Below are 18,421 nucleotides of genomic sequence, written 5' to 3' on the forward strand. Positions count from 1 at the left end.
CGGCCTCTCGGCCTGGGGCTCGGTCACTCAGGCGCAGCTGGCTGCCGGCGGAGCTCACGGGCGCGTCACTGCAACTCCCCCTGGCTTCTGCTCCGCGGCTGCTGAGTGAGCCCTCATCTGGGACTCTCCTCAGCTCTTTCCGGGACAGTGGCGCAGCTGCCCCTCTGTTGGTCTTCCTTGGTCTCTTGTGTTCTGGGGGCCTCTGGATGTCTGGAGTTTTGATCTCCTCCACACCTGCTTCATGCCCTGGAGGACGGGGCTGTGGCCCCCCCACACCCTCTAGCAGATTATTACATGAAGGAACCTTTTAAAAAACAAGCGCGTCCATGCTCACAGGTGTACACACGGGTGATCACACCCACAAACTACACCCTTTTTGGCTCCTACCTCAAAGCACACTGTGTTCTGTTGATCTTATGTGCTGCACAATAATGTTTAATATTTAGTATTTACTGTCATATTCCCATATATCATTGTGATGTTGTTTATTCTATTACTCTTGTTCTCTTCTGCTTGCTTTCTTTTTTCTTTCTCAGCAGGTGATCCAGGTGATTGATATATGCATTTTTTTTCTCTGCCCATTCTGTTGGTTTTTGTCTTTTGCCCTTCTTCCCCGTCCCTCTTCTCAGCTGTTTCTCTTTCCCTCTTTCTTTCTCCCCTTCTTTCCCCCAGTCAAGTCTGTCCCGTATTCAGTAAGTGAAAATAAAATAAACAATAAAAGGTGAATCAAATGGACCATTACGGCAAGGCTGGGATGGTCAGTTTGGTAAAGTAAATCCGTTGGGCATCTTTCTTTGCCTTTAGACAACAATTCTGATGGCAAAAGAGCCAAACGGGACAGTTTGTTCTTAGCGAATCATCTTGTTGGTGCAAAAATACTATTTCATTCCTGTCAAACTATTTTTCCTCATCATTTTTTACAGAATCAACTTGAAAAATGTAAGCAAATTATGATAACAAAATTTCTGAAGATACAAGTATGGCTCCTTGTAAGGAAAATAGAAATGAGGAGTGGCTCAACACTTTTGCACAGGAAATTGTAGCTCCTTGGATGTTGTGCCCTTGAATAACCTCTTTTCAGTTCTTGAATGTTTTACTAAACAAAAAAAACAACAAAAAACATAGTAGGTAACAGTCATAATTGCTGTTTATTAGCATAACATTTTTTTTATCTAATAAATATCAAAATGTTAGGGATAAAAGTTTGATTACAGTACATTCCATTTGCAGAGAAGCAGAGTCAAACCTACATGAATCCAAAAGAGAACAGTAGATCTGTCGGGATGAGAGTTATGACCTTTTCCTGGTTTAGGATTGCATCAGCTGATACCAGCAAACAGCACTGCCATAACTTTTTTATATACAGTAGCATCATTTACTGCCATCCCACACTCGTGCAATTTCTGAGGTAAAAAAATACAGCTTTAGTATCGATACATTCATAGAAATATAAAAGCGTCTTTATGTCCTTATTGTGCTTTTATGTGAGGATATTGCCTTCTTTCTGAGCAGTTGAGAAAGTGGATCTCAGGATTGATGACCCTGGAGAAAAAGTCTACATTGCGGATCATAAACCAATTTAGCATCGGTAATATTTGCTCCAGGCCTTTTCACAACATGGGCGACTATCTTGTGCTAAATTAATCAGATTTTTTTTTAACTAAGCCCACATCCAATAAATATGCATCAGTAAAATGCCAGGTTCAGCTATTAAAGACTGAACTGTGTTTCCTTTAAATAGATAGATAAATGGCAAGCTGGATTTCCACAGGGTGACATGCAGCATGTTAATGTTTGTCTACAGGCACTACTCAAAAGGCTCGGATAGGCATGCAGAGAGAGAGAGAAAGGAAGGAAGGAGAAAGAGAGAGAGGTGTATGGAGAGAAACACTGGAAAGGGGAAACGGAGAGGGAGAAAGAAAGTCCCTGTGCTCTTAGTGACAGACAACAGCAGGGGCTGTGGTGCCTGAGGCACACCATACCCTACCACCACCTCCTTAACTGTCTTCTTCCACCCCCACCTCCCACACTTTCCCGAGGGCCAGCGGTGAAGAGCACAATACTTCCCATCTCTCTACTCACGCCGTTCTGTGCTCCAAGTCCAACCAGTCACTGTTCCATGAAATCCAGAGCATCTGACACTGGTTGAATGAGCAAGGAAAAAGGGGTTAAAAGAGAGGGTTGCCCTCCACAACACACCCTCACCGCTTGTTCTAAACCCAGCACTCCCAGTGCTTTCTCCTCCTCCAGCATGAAACCATTTTCAGTCAAAAGCAAAAAAAAAAAAAAAAAAATCTTCTTTTTCTCCTCCATCCTACATTATGGCACAGGCTTGCTGTGGGGGAAGGTACTGGAGGTAAGCTGATAGTTGCCGCTACGGACCAGAAAGACCAGAGCTCCACAACCGACCCAAGCCTCTAACAACACGTAGTTTCTATAAGTTAAAGCTAACACACCTAAACCTTCTGTACTTGTTTTCATGCAATGGGGATTTGAAACACGTGCCTTTAAACAAAAAGAAGAAAAACATCTGAGTTGTGTCCCTGTAAACATTTTCCAGTGGTAGAGGGGACCCCAGTTTATCAGTCTTAGCTTGAGTTTAGGAAAATATCCCAAAAAGTGTTCTTGAGAAAGTCCTGCAGACTCCAAGACATTTGTGATTAAGGTCTGCTACAAATCCTTGGTTGGGTTGTGGTTGACATCCCCGAGTCCAGTTTGAGGAGAACCACCAGAGCTCTGAATAAGACCCTCATGTCCTCCGTCCTGCGGAGGTGGACTGTGTGCACCTGGCCTAATGGAGCTAGAAGCCCTGCCTCTGCAGTGGGGAAACTCTGGAGAGCTGAGGTGCGACAAAGGCATGTGTGGCTCTGAGATCACAGAGGATGGCTGCACTTGAAGGGCCAATGAGCTGGCAGTTGGAGATGGAGTTGAGCTGGGAATACCTATGTCCCCCAAAAGGAGGTCTTGGGTTTTGTGTATGAGGGAGTGGCACAATGTGCTATGCTGCTGGGACATGATGAGGGGGGAGGAAGGTAACGACATGGGTGTTTCTGTCCACACTGTGGCAGTCTGAGAGGGGAATGGTGAAGGGAAAGTCTGACGGGAGGGGGAATGGTGTAGGTATGTGTGGCGTGCTGGGGAGTAATGTGTGGGGCAGACTACTGCAGGTTGTGGCACTGACGTCATGAGGGTCTCCATGAGTTGAGCCATTCTCTTCATGACCTGCCCCAGGTCGGCCACTTCTCTCCGAAGGGTGCTCACCTGCAGAAACAAACAAGAATCAAGAGATAATCTGCCTGTAACTATGGCTGGTATACATCATCCAAAGCACTCCACAAGTATTGAAAATAAAAAAAATATTGTGTTGGTGTCATATGGGTTACAATGTTTTTTTTGTTTTTGTTTTTGCGGAAGCAAGCTTGAAATTTATTTTAAGTCCCTGTGTGGTAGCTTTTACTGGAATCTGCAGCTACCGTCCTAGATTCATATGCATATTTATAGAAAATGTACACAATAAAGTGCATCTTTATCCCACCCTTCCCACTGTATGTTCATTTTTAACAGTCCTACTGCTGCTACTGGTTCACACTAAAGGCATTCAAATGTAAAAAAAAAAAAAAGGGAAAAAAAAGGTTGGCTTGGTTTGTTTGTCCCAGCGGTTAGTGCGCCGACTACAATTAGACAACCATTTAAGTTGTTTTTGTCAGTGGATCGTTTTGTTAGACTTTGCAGGAAAGTAGTGCAATAACGAGGATCCACAGTGAGCTGTGAAAAAGTACTGCATACCAAACAAACTGCACACCTCCCACCAGGGTACCAAAATTCCTCAGGCTGCTGAATACAGATCACACTCTCTGCTCCACGAAATCAGAACATGGCTGAAAATTGTTACGGCTGACTTTAGACAATGCTTTTTGGCTGTGTTATAAAAAAAATATGCCACTAATGTTGTCCATCTAACAGCAATACTGGCTTTATTGTCTAGAGGATGAGTGTCAAATTTAAGGCCTGGGTCAGCTTTGGAAAATATGAAGGAGGACATAAGTTTTTGGAGCAGCTATTCACACTCCACCAAAGTAGTTAAGTGACAGATAATGACATGAAAATTACTATTTTTCCACTGTCTATTATAGAAATTCTATTTTAAATAGAAAAAAGAACATTTTCATCAATCAACAAAAATGTTATGTCTGTCTGGGCGCTGAGCTACCAGAACCTTTTCTGTAATTTTACACATATATCACGAAGAAAGACTGAGACATTCTGTTGAAATTGCACTTCTTTTTTTTTATAATATGAAGATATTTTAGGGAAAACAGAAGAACTAACTTCCTCTACAGGCGGCGCAATAAACCAAGCGGAGATGGTTCCTATAATCCGCTAATTTCCTTGATTACTTTCATACTCCCTCAGCAATTGAAAGGTGTTCCTCCCAAAGTGTACGGCGTAGTCTAAGGAGCGTGGAAAGATGCTTTTCTTTCTAAACTCCTTAGACTATGATGACTTGGATCACTGAGAACCTTCACATACAACAAAGCAAGCCAAATTATTCCATTAATATGCTCCAAAAGCACAAACAGCACCAGAACCATGTGGAGGCCCAGTTCAGCAAATCCATGTAGAATTATAATGAAGGAAAGAAGGGTTAGACACATAACCCCAAAACTTTTACTAGACTGCAAACCAGTAAGGTTGGCCATTTCAGTTTATGGGGACTGATTCAGATCCAGCCTCAAGTGGCCACTGGAGGAACTGCAGTTTTTAGAACTTGAACGTGGGCTTCATTTTGCAGTTCTGGAGGTTTATAGCTACAATCTACAAGACTGCATTTGCTATATTTTGCTTAACAAATTTGACTATAACTCTCACATTCCAGTCATTACCATCAAATTGATTTTTCTGAATATATGACACAAACTTGTGAGGAGACACTGCTAATCAACAAAAAGCCACAGATTATGAATTTGTTTTTTTCAGGTCAGCCCTTCCAGGTCAAATATCTATTTCGTGCCTGCCGTTTTGCATGTAACTTCAAGCTGCTATAATTGGTCATTACACTGATGAGGGGGGTTGCTGATTAGTAGCTCTCTGCACGTGGCGTGTCCACAGAAGGCACGACTATGAAGTGCTGCCAGTGTGCCATCTGCTTCTGCCAGTCAAAGCACTCATGACCATTCATCAGGCCAATCATGCACGCCAGCGCAACTGGATGCACATCAGCCCCCAGCGGGACACACAACTCCAGGTGGGAATTGCTCTGGTCGCTGCATGAATATGTCAAGAGGTGATGAGGATGAGCACTCAAGTATATTGTGATCACGACAGACCTAATCAGGCTGGGAACTTCCATTTCCTCTCTCAGCTCACATTGTTATGTTGCCGCCTAGGCGAATGTTGTCCAAAGTGATTACCTGGCTCAGTCGTTTTTAGGCAGGATTTTTAGCGTCTTACAGCATTGAGGTTGTTAAACTTTGATCAGCATCACGAAACCCTGACCAAAATCCTACTTTTGCTTTTACCATAGAAAAACATCCCCCCTTTTTCAATCTCTCCCTCTCACATGTGGCCGGGTCTAAACTCTGACTCTGATAAAAATAGAAAAGCCAAGAGTGGCGGTCCAGTCCAATCTGACACGCTGTCAACGTGATTCTAGTACGCCCACGTCAGAGATAGACGGGTTAGAGAAACAGCAGCGATGCAGCGACAGGTACCCTCAAAGTCAGTAAGAGCATAGTTAGACCAAACAAAGCTGATGTTTACTTATCCATGAGTGTTTTAAAAGTGTTGAGCTGTAGTGCTGCAGTGCATAAATATAGTAATCCAACATATTAAACAACAGCAGGAAATTGCATGAATACTAAAATCCTGATTGCTCTCTATGCCGCCTGGGAGATCATGCAGTGAATAAATTCACAGTGCTTCCCTTTGCTTACTGTTTAGCTTATTGCATGACATACATATGATTGATATGTACTCATTTTAGTTTAATTTAAGACAGGATTATTTAAATTTCTCTTATATGACAGACTGATTTAATTCTATCATCTGCTTAAAACTTCTGCTGTATTCATGCCTTAGTTTCAAGTACCTGACTTTTTCTTTGTTTCTTATTGTTCATTGTGTTCAAAAGTGGGTCGCTACTGATGAGCAGGCATGCCTATTGTGTTGTTTCATGTCTTTCTAGCAGCCTCTTTTAGTAATTATGCATCTAATTACTCAAGCTGTTCAGGTAATGCTCCCATTGCTCCTGCTCTCCTATGCACATGATGATTTCCTTGGCGTAGTACAGAGGTCACCATGCTAGGCCTCATTTGAATTTGAATTTCTCCCACTGGATAAATAAACGGTCCTGTCATGGCGCCAAGTCGCAGGGCAAGTGTAAGAGGCCAAAGAGCAAGAAGTATGTCTTATAGCAGCATGAAGAAAAATCTGGAGTTAACATGGTGAGAATGTGGTATAGGTCTGAATGATGTTAACCTTGTAAGCCTTTGGCTCAGATGGCCTTACTGAATTTTGAAAAAATAAAGTTCGAGCTTTGTTATTCAGTGGTAGTGACTCCTTTGAATAAAGGCAGAAACAAGAAGTGAAAATTACCCCCTTGGATTATCATCTCAACAGGAACCTCTTCTGATTTTGATTAAAAATGACAAAATTGGGTATCTCACTAATGCTGAATAAATCAGCCAGTGCTAGCATAGCTTAAAATAAATGTAATTTCTTTTTGCCTATAAATGATTTTTTTGTCTCCTTTGTCGTGCTTTTGTTGGACTAGTGTACGTTTGCATGGGGAGCTGATAGGGTTCAAATCAAACGGCCCTTTTCATCTCCTATGGTGATCGCTTTGAATGGATCCAAGTGTGGATTAACAGCCTACAAGACCATGCTGAGGTCCTTCCTGTTAACCACCGGTCACCCACAGAGACAGAGGAGGCACAGAGCCAGTGTGCATAACTGTGAAAAGGCTGTGCCATTGTCTTTCCTCTCTTTTATAGATTTCTTTCATTACTCATGCTTTACACACATCATGTTTCTACTAGCAACAACAGCAAAAAAAAAAAAAAAAAAAAGTCCAGAGGATCTCATTTATTTGTCTATTTTTTTACAGGTTATCTCTTTCTCTTTTCTCTCTACCTCAGTCATCCCATATGATACACACCAAGGCTTAACAGGAGGAGGCAAACACTCCTCCTCACCTGCCAAGGGGTCTAATGTCAATTTAGCCGCCCGCCAATCAAAACCATAGGAAACAGCACGGCAGTCTGTTTGCGTGTATGTGTGGACATTTTAAGTTTGACAGAGCACCACGAGAATTAAAAATAAAAATATGACTAAAATCTTCAGCATTTCAACTGTATGTTAATGTGAAAAAATACAAATAGAGAAAGATTAAGTAAACGAAACGAACTAATAGGGTTTAAAATGCTTATTTGTTTGTCGTTTTTGCTTCATTACTTCCCTCAGTCCTTTCATCTGTCTTGTGGCTGACATGCTGATACAGCCATATGGTTTGTGCTTACTTGAGCCCTGTCTCTCTATCTCTATCACTCTCTGTCTCACCACAGTCATGTTTCTATGAGAGCATTAAACTTAATCTAAGATAACAAACTCCTCTTAATTCTTGCTCTTACCATAAACTAATTTTTTAACTTAAAATCGAATCATTTAATATTGTGTGAACTTGCTTTTTGTAATCCAAAAGGAGACGAGGTCCCTATAAACGCACGCAAGATCCCACCTGTTGATCGAGGTGTCGCAGTTGTCCTCTGGTCTCCTCCGCTTTAGCTGCTAATTCGGCTGTGCTTATGCGCAGCATATCTGTAACAAATAAGAAATGTATAATTCCCTTCAATCAAGGACCAATATACACCCCACAGTTGATTGCACTACAGCCATTATACAGCCATTAAGCACTCTGTCTACAAAGTGTTTTTGCATCTGGGACAGTAAATGACATAGGTTCATGTCTGTGAGTTGCGCTACATGAAGAGAATACCTGTGGTTGGTGCTGAGGCACTGGTTGGTTCACTGACAGGATGGCCTTGGTTAGAGAAGGAGAAGGCCAGGGAGCTCTCTGTCCCCTGACTGTCTTCAGTACCATCCACTATCCTGCAGAGAGATATTATTATATTATTGTGCAATAACACTACACAATGTACACATTTTGGTTATTGCATTATGGTGCTATTCCCTAAAATATTTTAGGCCAGAAATACAAGATTATGTGTTTAAAAACAAACCGAAATTTTCCATATATTTGAAATTCATAGTTTTAACATCAACACAGTATTTAATTCAATGTGAAGCATATTTGTGAATATAAACGGCAATTTAAAAAATATGTAGCTGAATTCTATATATATTACAACAGATTTTGTGTATTTAGCCAGTTATTTTTATTTCTATATAAGATAGTTATATAAGTTATATACGAATAACCAGCTTGTTTGATTTATACTCTATGTCACTGACAAATATTCATCCCATTCAGTTTATTATGTTGGCTAAATTAAAATGATCCAGTCTAAACCATGATGAGCATAAAGACTGGAAATGGGGTTACATCTTTAAAAATACAGAAATGTCTCTTATAATACATTTTAAACCCTCTATTTAACCCTTTGTCCAACACATGTCATACAATAGTGTGTGTTGGACAAAGGGTGAATGTGAGTATGATATGAACCCACGTTCATCTGCTTCACTTCCACACATTCAACTGGCAAATGAGTCATGTGATTCCTACTTAAGCTTCTCCAGCCTGTCCACAGTTGCTGTGAAGATGCAAGCCACTTTGCAACCCACCTTCACCTCAGTCTTTCTTTATATATAATGTCTGACTTAACTAATACCACGTCTTCTGATGTTTGCTCTGTTCGTTCTGGGATCTTGCTGCTGTTCCCTGACTTCTGCTTTCCATGTACATGAGTGAAAGTGCATGGAGGTCTCTCATCAGGAATTAATTAATGCAGTTGGTTCCTCCTTTCCATATTGATTCATTCATGTGTGTGTCATTAGAGAAAGTTTTAACACGACTCTATTCAGTGCTGTGAGAAACGAAATGCCTCCCATGATTCAATAGCTTACAGAACCACTTTTAGCAGCAGTAACTTGCAGTGAAGGTTTTCTGTATGACTTTATCAATAACTCATAGCATTGTGGAGGAATTTTGTCCCACTCTGCTTTACAATGTTGCTTCAGTTCATAGAGGTGTCATGTATGCACAGCTCCTTTACGTTCCTGCCACATGATCTTAGAGGATCGTAGGGGTCTGTTGTAGCTTTAGCTGCTGGACAAATAACCTCATATTTGACTCTAGAATACTTTGGTTTACAAAGGTGTTCATGGTCAGCTCAGTGACTGCAAGGCATCCAGGTCATGTGGTTGCAAAACAACCAAATGACCTGTGATTCTGCTCATATGCTGTTTTTGGATTTTACCAAACATGTTGCTGTATAGCCAAATAGCTTCACTTTGGTCTCATCTGTCAAAAGGACATTGTGCTCAGATGCAACTCTGCAAACCTAACCTGTGCTGCCATGTTCTCTTTAGAAAGAAGAGGCTTTCTTTGTGCTGTCTTTCCAAACAAGCCATACTTATTTAGTCGTTTTCTGATTGTGCTGTCATGTATATTATAAATGTAACATTTAATATGCTGACTGAGGTCGTTGGAGTCCGAGATATATTTCTTCCATTTTGCAGTTTCTGTAAAAACTGCACGTTTCAGGGTGTGAAACCTTTTCTGTATACACTCACTGATAGATCACATAATAGAAATTAAGAGGATTAGACTTCCATTAGTCTGTCACAGGGTTTAGTAAATACACATACTGTTTGTCACTGATGACACTTTTGAGTCATTTCTAGTTTGCGGCATATGCACTCTTCCAAAGAAATATAAAAATAGGCATAGCTTGGATTCACAGGGAAACAGGCCTAGACAGGAAGTAAGACCAATCAGTGGAGAACAAACTCACCTGGGGCTGAGATTGGAAGGATCTAAAGTGTTGAGAGTAATTTCCTGGATCTTCCTCCGAGACCTGCTAGAGTTTTGTGCCACGCTCTTCTGGCTGGGTCCGCACATTGGAGACTTCTCACCAGCCCCCCTGAGGTTCACTGCTCGTTTCTGCTGTGATAACAAAGATACGGTCACGGCCTCTTGCTCCTCTTGCTCCTCCAGCTCCTCCAGCTCCGCATCTTCCTCATGTTCCTCCTGTGCCTCTGTGATAGGTGGATAGCCCTGAACCACTCGCCCGTTCCTCTTCACCTCTGACTGAAAAAAAAGCAAAATTAAATTAAAATCTAAAATCACTTTGGCTCATCTGTGGCTCATCATGGCCATTTCACTTTTTCCTCTGCAAAGTTAATAAAATGGTTCTTTATTTTTTTTAAGTAAACAAAATGTACTAATGACTTGTAAGTGCAATGAGTTGCCCACTCAGTTGGATAAAAGGTCAGATCAACAGTTTAGGTTGCAGATGTGTCCTGCAGAACAGTAAATGCAACACCTGACACCTGTCTCATTGAACACAGAGAGCTGCGTCTATCATTAGTGGTCTGCAATGAGCCTTCAGCTACAAGATGAGGTCTCAGCCTGATAATAGCAGAAGTAAAGACCACAGTCGCCTACTGAACCATCTTCCTCTGACAAAAATACCACTAGCGTGAGATTAATGTCTCATCGAGAGAGATAGACTCTTCTGTAAAATATTGGAACAGCTTGACAGTATATAGAGCATCTTATCGCCTTCTATTCTGGTGCCGCCATGATCTAATGACTGCAACTAATTTTGTGCAGAAGTGATCTATTTCGTCCTTCATCAAGTCTCAAACAATGATTGTGCCCATTATCGGTGACTGAAGCCTTCCGCTGAGTCACCCAACAAAGTTTTCAGAGTGCAGAAGCATCAAATTTCTTAGTGAGAGCTGATGAAAAATTCGGTGATGGCTGTTAACAAACAACATGAACTGATCGGACAAGTCTTTTAAATTAATGGCACCTGTCTAAAAGCTGTTTAGCTTCTGCTTGTGAGAGTGAGAATTTGGGTACCTGCGTCTCTAGAGCTGTTGTGGACAGTCTGGCCTTAACCTGGAAGAAAGCCAAAGAGGAAACACAGTAAATGAACTGCAGATAAGAGCAATTAAGCTGCCATCTTTCTTTTCTTGCTTTTAATTTACAGGTGAGTCAGTTCACAAGGTTATACAGTAAATTATTTTCTAAAGCCAGTATAAGAATAGAATAGATGATAATGACAAATACCCTAATGACCTTGATATAGTAGTACTGTAGTGGTAAATGCAGGATAGTAAGACCAAAAAAAAAAAGCAATCTCAACATTTCAGCCGCAAAACACCCCTCCATCTCCTGTCTTCATTTAAAGTCTATTGAGCCCTGAGATTTGGGCTGCCCCTCTGCACATTAGCCTCACCTAAAAGCCCTGCGGCATGCAGTCCGAGTGAGTGCGGGTGTGTGTGTGTTAATGATGTGTGTGCGCGTGTAAGTGGGCCAGCGGCGTTTGGGCAGGCGAGACAAAAACACCTGACTGTAATTACAGCAGTTCAGCTTCTCCAAGTCGGCTCAGCTAGCTCTCTCTCTCTGTAATTTTAAAGTTTCCAGACCCTTCTTGCTTTGCCGTCTCTAAACTCATCAGTCATTCTCACACATTAGTACAGTATCGTGATTCATTTCACCGAGAAATTGGCGAGAGCACATTAATTGCTTCTCTTGCACTGCTGTGGGTAATACCCAGGCATCGTTAATTAAAAAATATTAAAAAATCAGGATCTATTAAGGGTGTATGGAGATAATTAAAACAAATGAAAGATTTGATTTGGTGTTTGGCTTTGGGATCCCCAAATTTATTTTGCTTATTTAGTTTATTATTTCATTGCTATTGCTTTAGCAAAATTAGCACCTAACGCATGTCTTCTCACATCTTTCTTTCTTTTCATAGTTCCTTCTTTTGGCATCACAATCAAAAAACGGTCCATGGGGGATGTATAGTTAAAAATCAGTTTAAATCTCCTTCCAAGGAAAACATGATTTGATCCCGTGCTAAATTTGTAACTTTCCTCATTTATTTTGCTTGGATATGCTTTCCACAATGTAAAATAATCTCATGAGATAAGCTTTAAGAAGCTCCAGACTGAGAGCTATTGTTGATGATGTAACTGTAAATGATGTAACTCTCTCCTTTAAAATGAAACTACCACGAAGATTACAAACTGTTTGTACTAATTTCCCTCGCTTTATAAGTTAGCCAATTATATGTGGAATCAATACACCAATACTTGGATGGACTCACGTGTGCCTCGTGTCCCTCTCTCAGGTTGTACGTGAGGTCCTGCTGGATGTCCTGGACGAAGTGGTGAGAGTACTCAGGATAGAGGTCCAACACCTCATAGAGTCCTTTCAGGTTGATACACTGCAGGTCACAGTAGGTCAGGGCTTTCACATCTGCATTGGTTTTTATTACCCGGTTATCCAAGGACAGGTTTGCTCCGATCAGGTCACCTTTACCTGCTCAGGCAGAGAGAGAGTGAGATGGTCAGAAAAAGAGGTGACAGCATAATGTACACTGTGGTAAAGGGTGTTAGAGGCACAGACTCAGTAATCTTTTCTGCAGACGCATCGGGACACATCAGCGATAACTGAAAAGTTTATAAGCTTGGAGGGTGGAGAGGTCCTGGAGCAGAGTAATGCTTAGACATTAAGAGGATTATTCATTTATTCAAGACTCAGAATATAACTTCTTCTGAATTCTAATTAGTAACTTTGTCACTATTATAGACTGTATGTCTTCTATTATTACACTAAGTACTGAGCACAGTGTTGGTTAAGGCAGGGAAGGAAGACACACTCAGCTTGGTAAAGCTGAAAACAGCTGATCTCACTGCAAGCCCCCAAAGGTGATAGCTCAGCTAACACACTTTTACAAATCCTCATAGTAAATTTTATTAAGGGTGCACTACTAAGGAACCTTGGACTACATATAATTGCTGCTGCCTCTGCAAGCTTCTTTGGAACCCACCTCCACCTCAGCTTCTCCTTCTCACGTGGTGTCTGACTTAATCGATGTCATGTGTGTTGTAATTTCCACCTGTTCAACTGTGTACCTGGAGCCTTGAGGCTGCTATACCATGACAGAGCCACATACCACCAAACTCCACCTCTATCTAAAAAAGAAAGGCAGCCTGAAATTCTTTATTTGTTTATTACCCAAACGTCTTTTGCTAATTAACGTTTGCCACTGACTTCTTAGATGTTAAAGTATGAAGAGCATAAAGAGGCAACTGCAAATGCATCTGCAAGACCAAAAACTGAGCACTCTATTAACGGGAAAGCTTCAAGTAATACTGTTTAAAAAGCTAAACACTAATGACCAAGTAATACCAAATAGGAAACAAGCTTAATGAGAGAGAGAATAAACAGAATATTGCAGCGTTGTTTTGGTCTATAATTATTATTTATAAATCACTTCCACTGCTTTTAGTCAGTTTTACAGTTTGGGTGAAGTGGCTGTGACAGCTGTTCCTCTCCATACAGGATGAAGATAAGTGCCCCTTTAGAGTTAATATCCCTTAAGCAGAGATAAATTATTCATTATGGTCATTTCGTGGTGTGAACGCGGCTAAATTACACCACAGCTGATGGAGTGGCAGTCATGACTGTTCATGTTCTCCTTCTCTGTCGCTTTCTCAACCCACTCCTTCTCACCCCGGTTATTATTCCTCTCCTCTTTCATTCGCTCCCTCTGTTTTTAGAGATCCAACTGGTTCAGCTATATCAAAACCCTTTGTCACTGACTTTTCTTTCTTTTCCATCATCTTCCTTCTCCTCCATTTCCTCTTTTTCTTTTCTTGCTTCTTTGTTTCACTTCTTGTTTCCTGCTTTGTGTTTCCTGTCCGCTATTCGTCTGCTACTTTGTGTTTCCCAAACTTCCATTTTATTCTTAACATTTTAGCTTTTGTTGCATCATTCTGGTTTTTAATTTGCTTTTTTGTCTTCCTATTTACTTCTTTCTTTCTTCTTTGCTGTCTTTCTTATCTTTTTTGTATCTGTCTCTTTCTAGGTTTCTTTCATTCCTGTCATCCCCATCTTCCTTTTTTAAATTCTCCTCTTCCTTTTCAGCTCACTAGATGCTTCCCCTTTGCCTCCATCTCCTGTTTGCCTTCTAACCTTTTTATCTGCCATGTTTTACTTCTTTCTGAGTTTCTCTGTCTTCTCCATTTTGTGTTTTCTTTCTTTTTATTCATTTTTCCTTTTCTTTTCATTTTTCTTTCTGCTTATCTTTCTGTCTTGTTAACTTTTGATTCCTTCTTCCTTATGTTCCTTCCTTTCTCCCTTCACTCACCAATCTGGACCTCAGCTTGGCTCACTTTTACTCTCATCACTTCTTCTTCTTCTCTTTCCTTTTTTCTTTTCTCATCACTTTCTCTCATCTTAAGCCCCATCCGTTTTCATTTACTTCATCTCATTTGATTCCTCTTGTTTTACACTCTTCTGCTTCCTTTTTTGCCCTCCCTCTTTCAGCACACGTTCTCTCCATCTTCCCAAAGTTTCTCCTCATCCTCTCACTCTTCCTGTTTTTGGTCTTCTGTCTGTTATGTGGTACTGAGCTGTGGCTATGGACTCGCTGTGTGGCAAGGAAGGGGGTGATAGAGAGAGACGAGAGACACATGCTGAGAGAGAGAGAGAACCTTTTTTTTTTCTTCAGACACTCGAAGTTAGCCTGACCTTCAGCACACAAGCACAGAGACAACGCTCTCCGCCTGTCAAGCCTACATACACATATGCACCCACCCACACACACACGCACACAAACACATGCCATTCAGCAGAAAACAGCAGAAAACAATTCCGCCTACTCGATACACACAAACAGGAAAACACAGAAACCTTTTTTTCCCTCTTTTTTAACAGGAGAAAAGGCATGCAGGTGTTGTTTCTACAAACAACTAGATACACACACAAAGATAACAATGCCAAAAGAGGAAAAAACCATGACAGATGGAGTTTCTTGAACCATCTGGCTGTCTTCTATTCTCTGTCACACGCACTTGTGACAGATAGAGTGTATTCCTGTGTCATGAAGGTCAGAAAGCAAAAGCCAGTATGGTCACTTAGGGCAAGAGGTTGCATCGCACAGCAGATGTGCATGCTTGCAGATACAGCTCGAGTGAGTCTACATCTCGATTTGTTCTGCACACAAAGATGGGCATCATTTTATGAACTTTCAGAAAATTCTTCATCTCTAAGCTGAACATACTGGAGTTTTTTTTTTTAAATCTTACTTAAAAAAATAGTCCATTACGTATTGAGTATTAAGTATTGAGCACTGAAGAAGTTGAATGATTACCTTTATAACCATGTTTAATGTGTTAAAGTCGTTTTAGGAGCAGATTTTGTGACTCTTTTGTTCTTTTATCATTCTATCATTCTACCCTGTTATTCAGCTTTGGTATTAATAGTGGCAATGAAGATACAGACAAGACATGTGGGTGGAGAGAGAGCAGATTTGCACTTTATATTTAAGTTCCCATGAATATTAGTTGCTCACTATCGCTTTATAAGTCATTGGAAAGCATAATGATTTATTCTGCATGGCTGTGTTTTACAACTGCAAGCTCATTAACTAAGTGCTTTCCCTCAAAAATGTACTTAACTGCTTCTTCATAGTAACAAATCTATTATACATGGATTACAAGCTTAATATGGTTTGTTCAGTGTTGCATGTTTAAGGTCGCACAAGAACAACCATTTCTTAAGAAACTAAATAAATATGATCTATTCTCAAGTAACAAAAACCCCCCAAACAAAAACAAAAAATGTCTAACAAACTCTTATTAAGACTACCGATTCTATAGAGAGGCCCTCGCAGTTTGACATGTTGCACAGAGCCTTTTGATTGGGATCTGCCAGTTTAAGATGACCATTTGATACTTGCAATACGTGAGATGTTTTTAATCAGGCAAATGCATAATAAAAATGAATAATAAGGACAAAGAGACTTTGCTAAAGTGAAATGCAACTTCATAAATATGAAACGTCTGCAGCACACGTTTCTCTGTTTTATCTAATTTGTTCTTCTCAGGAGACACTACTGGCTGTGATGGCTTTTATCTTTATCAAGCTTTATTTTCCTTTATGCTTTATTTTAACCTTTTTCATTTACTTTTTCTTTCATTTGTATTTCACCAAGACTTCTGCTGTATAAACAAAACAGTCCTTTTTAAATAATTATTGTAATTTCATGAACAAAGACAGCGATATTTTTTCTCGGTTCAAGCTGACTCGCAGCTTTTGAGCACGTTGTGGAACCGTTAATGAGAAGCCCGTTTCGGGGAGGGGAGAGAGCAGCGACATGTGAAGACGTGTTTTTGCGAGCTCTGCTTAGACTGACCATTTGCGTAATTTTCCCGCTCCCCTTCTAGTACATCCCGGCGCGAACCCGTCTCACAAGTGCCTAATCTTTCGAATCAGTTGTATTTTGTAGTCTAAAGCTGTTCAACATGCCTAAATCGCTCAAACAGAAGCCGGGGCCTGATGCCTCGGACTTGCCTGGTGCGGATCCGGCCGCGGGGGTGGGGGCCGGGCCGGATCTCGACACAATCATGGCTGCCATAAAGCAAACGGAGCAGAATGTGCTAGCCAAGATCGACTCGTCTGTGATGGCAGCTGCAGGTGAACTACACAAGAAAATAGACGACTTGGCGGGTGATTTAAGGTCAGAGGTCCTGAGTGTGCGCGCAGAGTTTGCGAAGGCTATCGAAGACATGCAGAAAGAAAACGCCACGCTCTCGACCCGCACTGATGATCTTGAGGAGGAAGCTAATGGCCAGGCTAACCGTGTTGTAGCACTGGAAGCTAAAGTTGATGCGCTATCTGCCCAAGTCGTCCGGTTGGCAGACAAGGCCGATGATTTGGAGTCCCGGCAACGTCGTGATAACTGTAGACTAATTGGAGTGGAAGAGGGATTCGGAAATATTCGACCGGAGAAAGCCGTGGCTGAATTGTTGAAGGAAGCGCTCGCCCTCGACTATACGCCGACGCTCGATCGGGCGCATAGGAGCCTGCAGCCGAGGCCAAAGGATGGAGATGCCCCGAGACCGATAATCGTCAAGTTCCACTATTTTCAGGAGAAAGTGGATGTTCTTCGAAAGGCCATGGGGGCAGGTCCCATTACCCGTAATGGGAAGCGTTTCTACATCTACCCAGATTACTCGGCCACCGTAAGAAAGAAGAGGTCGGCCTTTACCGAGGTGAGAAGACTGCTTCGCCGGTGTACGGGAGTGAAATATGGTCTCCTGTATCCAGCTACATTGAAAATCACGACCCCGGCTGGCGAACAGATGTCTTTCGAAGACCCGATCAAGGCAAGGCACTACGTCGAGACCAATCTGCGCCCACGGGAGACGGAGGGAGAGTGACAGTTAATTCACGGACCACAACAAGTATCACACGCTGCGTGCTACCATTGAGGTAGTCTGCACAGGCTGTGCATTGACTGGTGAACGTCGCCACGCTACGGTTGGATGCCCTTTATGATTGGACAAGGTATAGCTATAAGATGTTGGGGATTTCTGTGGATGTCATGTGGCCTGGGGTATATTTTAGTTCAGAATATCTTCGGTATCCTCATTGGTCTTAGTTCCAGCCCGACACCATAACCCCAACAGTGCTTTTATTTTGCTTTTTGATGTATTCTGATTAATTAATCCCCTTTTTCTTATCACCAGTGTCATTATTTTTATTGGGTTTTACCCCTTTCTTGTGGGATTATTTTCCAACCGTGAGTGTTCAGAGCCGTACCGGCCTGTAAGTGGATGGGTGCCGACATGCATGCGGCAATAATGATGCTGAGTCAAGGGTCCTATTATACTTTGTTCTGTCTTTGCTGAGTTCATGTAAGAGTTTAAGCTAGTGTAAACGTGTTATATGCCCAGGAGAGAGAGGAGTGTTTTCAGGGCAGTCTCAGGTTTGTGGAAGACCAGCCCAGGGGTCCAGGATGGTGAGAGGTTTATCTATGTTTATCTGTTTGTTTTTGTTAGTTTTGCTTTGGGTTTATCTGTGGTTTATGTTGTGGCTCAAACAGGCACTGAAACACTGAGATATAACCAACGTGCAGGATCAGTCTATTATCGATTGTGGCACTATGACTCTGGATAATGTGAATAATCAACAGAAATCGGTCTCATTCATTAGCTGGAACGTCAAAGGGCTGAATAATTTGGTTAAAAGAAGCAAGGTATTTAGTCATTTGAAATCGCTCAAACCTGACGTGATGTTTCTACAGGAGACACACTTAAATACTAACTCCCAAAAAAGATTAGGTTGTAAGTGGATTGGACAAATATATCATTCACGTTTTAACTACAAAGCCAGGGGAACAGCAATCTTAATTAGGAAGGGGGTTCCATTTGA

The 18,421-nt window shown here is 41.4% G+C and overlaps 1 protein-coding gene across 1 annotated transcript in view; it reads right to left on the reverse strand.

The window, feature by feature from the left end:
- Positions 1-1,151: 1,151 nt before the first annotated feature.
- Positions 1,152-18,421, reverse strand: part of kcnh8 (potassium voltage-gated channel, subfamily H (eag-related), member 8) — a 64,281-nt gene continuing 47,011 nt past the window's right edge. The window contains exons 11-16 of the mRNA XM_085262215.1: positions 12,303-12,517; positions 11,048-11,086; positions 9,975-10,270; positions 7,994-8,106; positions 7,736-7,815; positions 1,152-3,261 (exon numbers count right to left, since the gene is read on the reverse strand). Coding sequence (XP_085118341.1) covers positions 2,671-3,261; positions 7,736-7,815; positions 7,994-8,106; positions 9,975-10,270; positions 11,048-11,086; positions 12,303-12,517 — 1,334 coding nt within the window. The 3' untranslated portion in view covers positions 1,152-2,670. The remainder of the gene's footprint in view (positions 3,262-7,735; positions 7,816-7,993; positions 8,107-9,974; positions 10,271-11,047; positions 11,087-12,302; positions 12,518-18,421) is intronic.

The sequence above is a fragment of the Mchenga conophoros genome, linkage group LG22 (genome assembly GCF_057382185.1).
Source record: "Mchenga conophoros isolate Kocher_MC1m ecotype Shallow Benthic linkage group LG22, M_conophoros_male_GT1.1, whole genome shotgun sequence".
NCBI classification, from domain to species: domain Eukaryota; kingdom Metazoa; phylum Chordata; class Actinopteri; order Cichliformes; family Cichlidae; genus Mchenga; species Mchenga conophoros.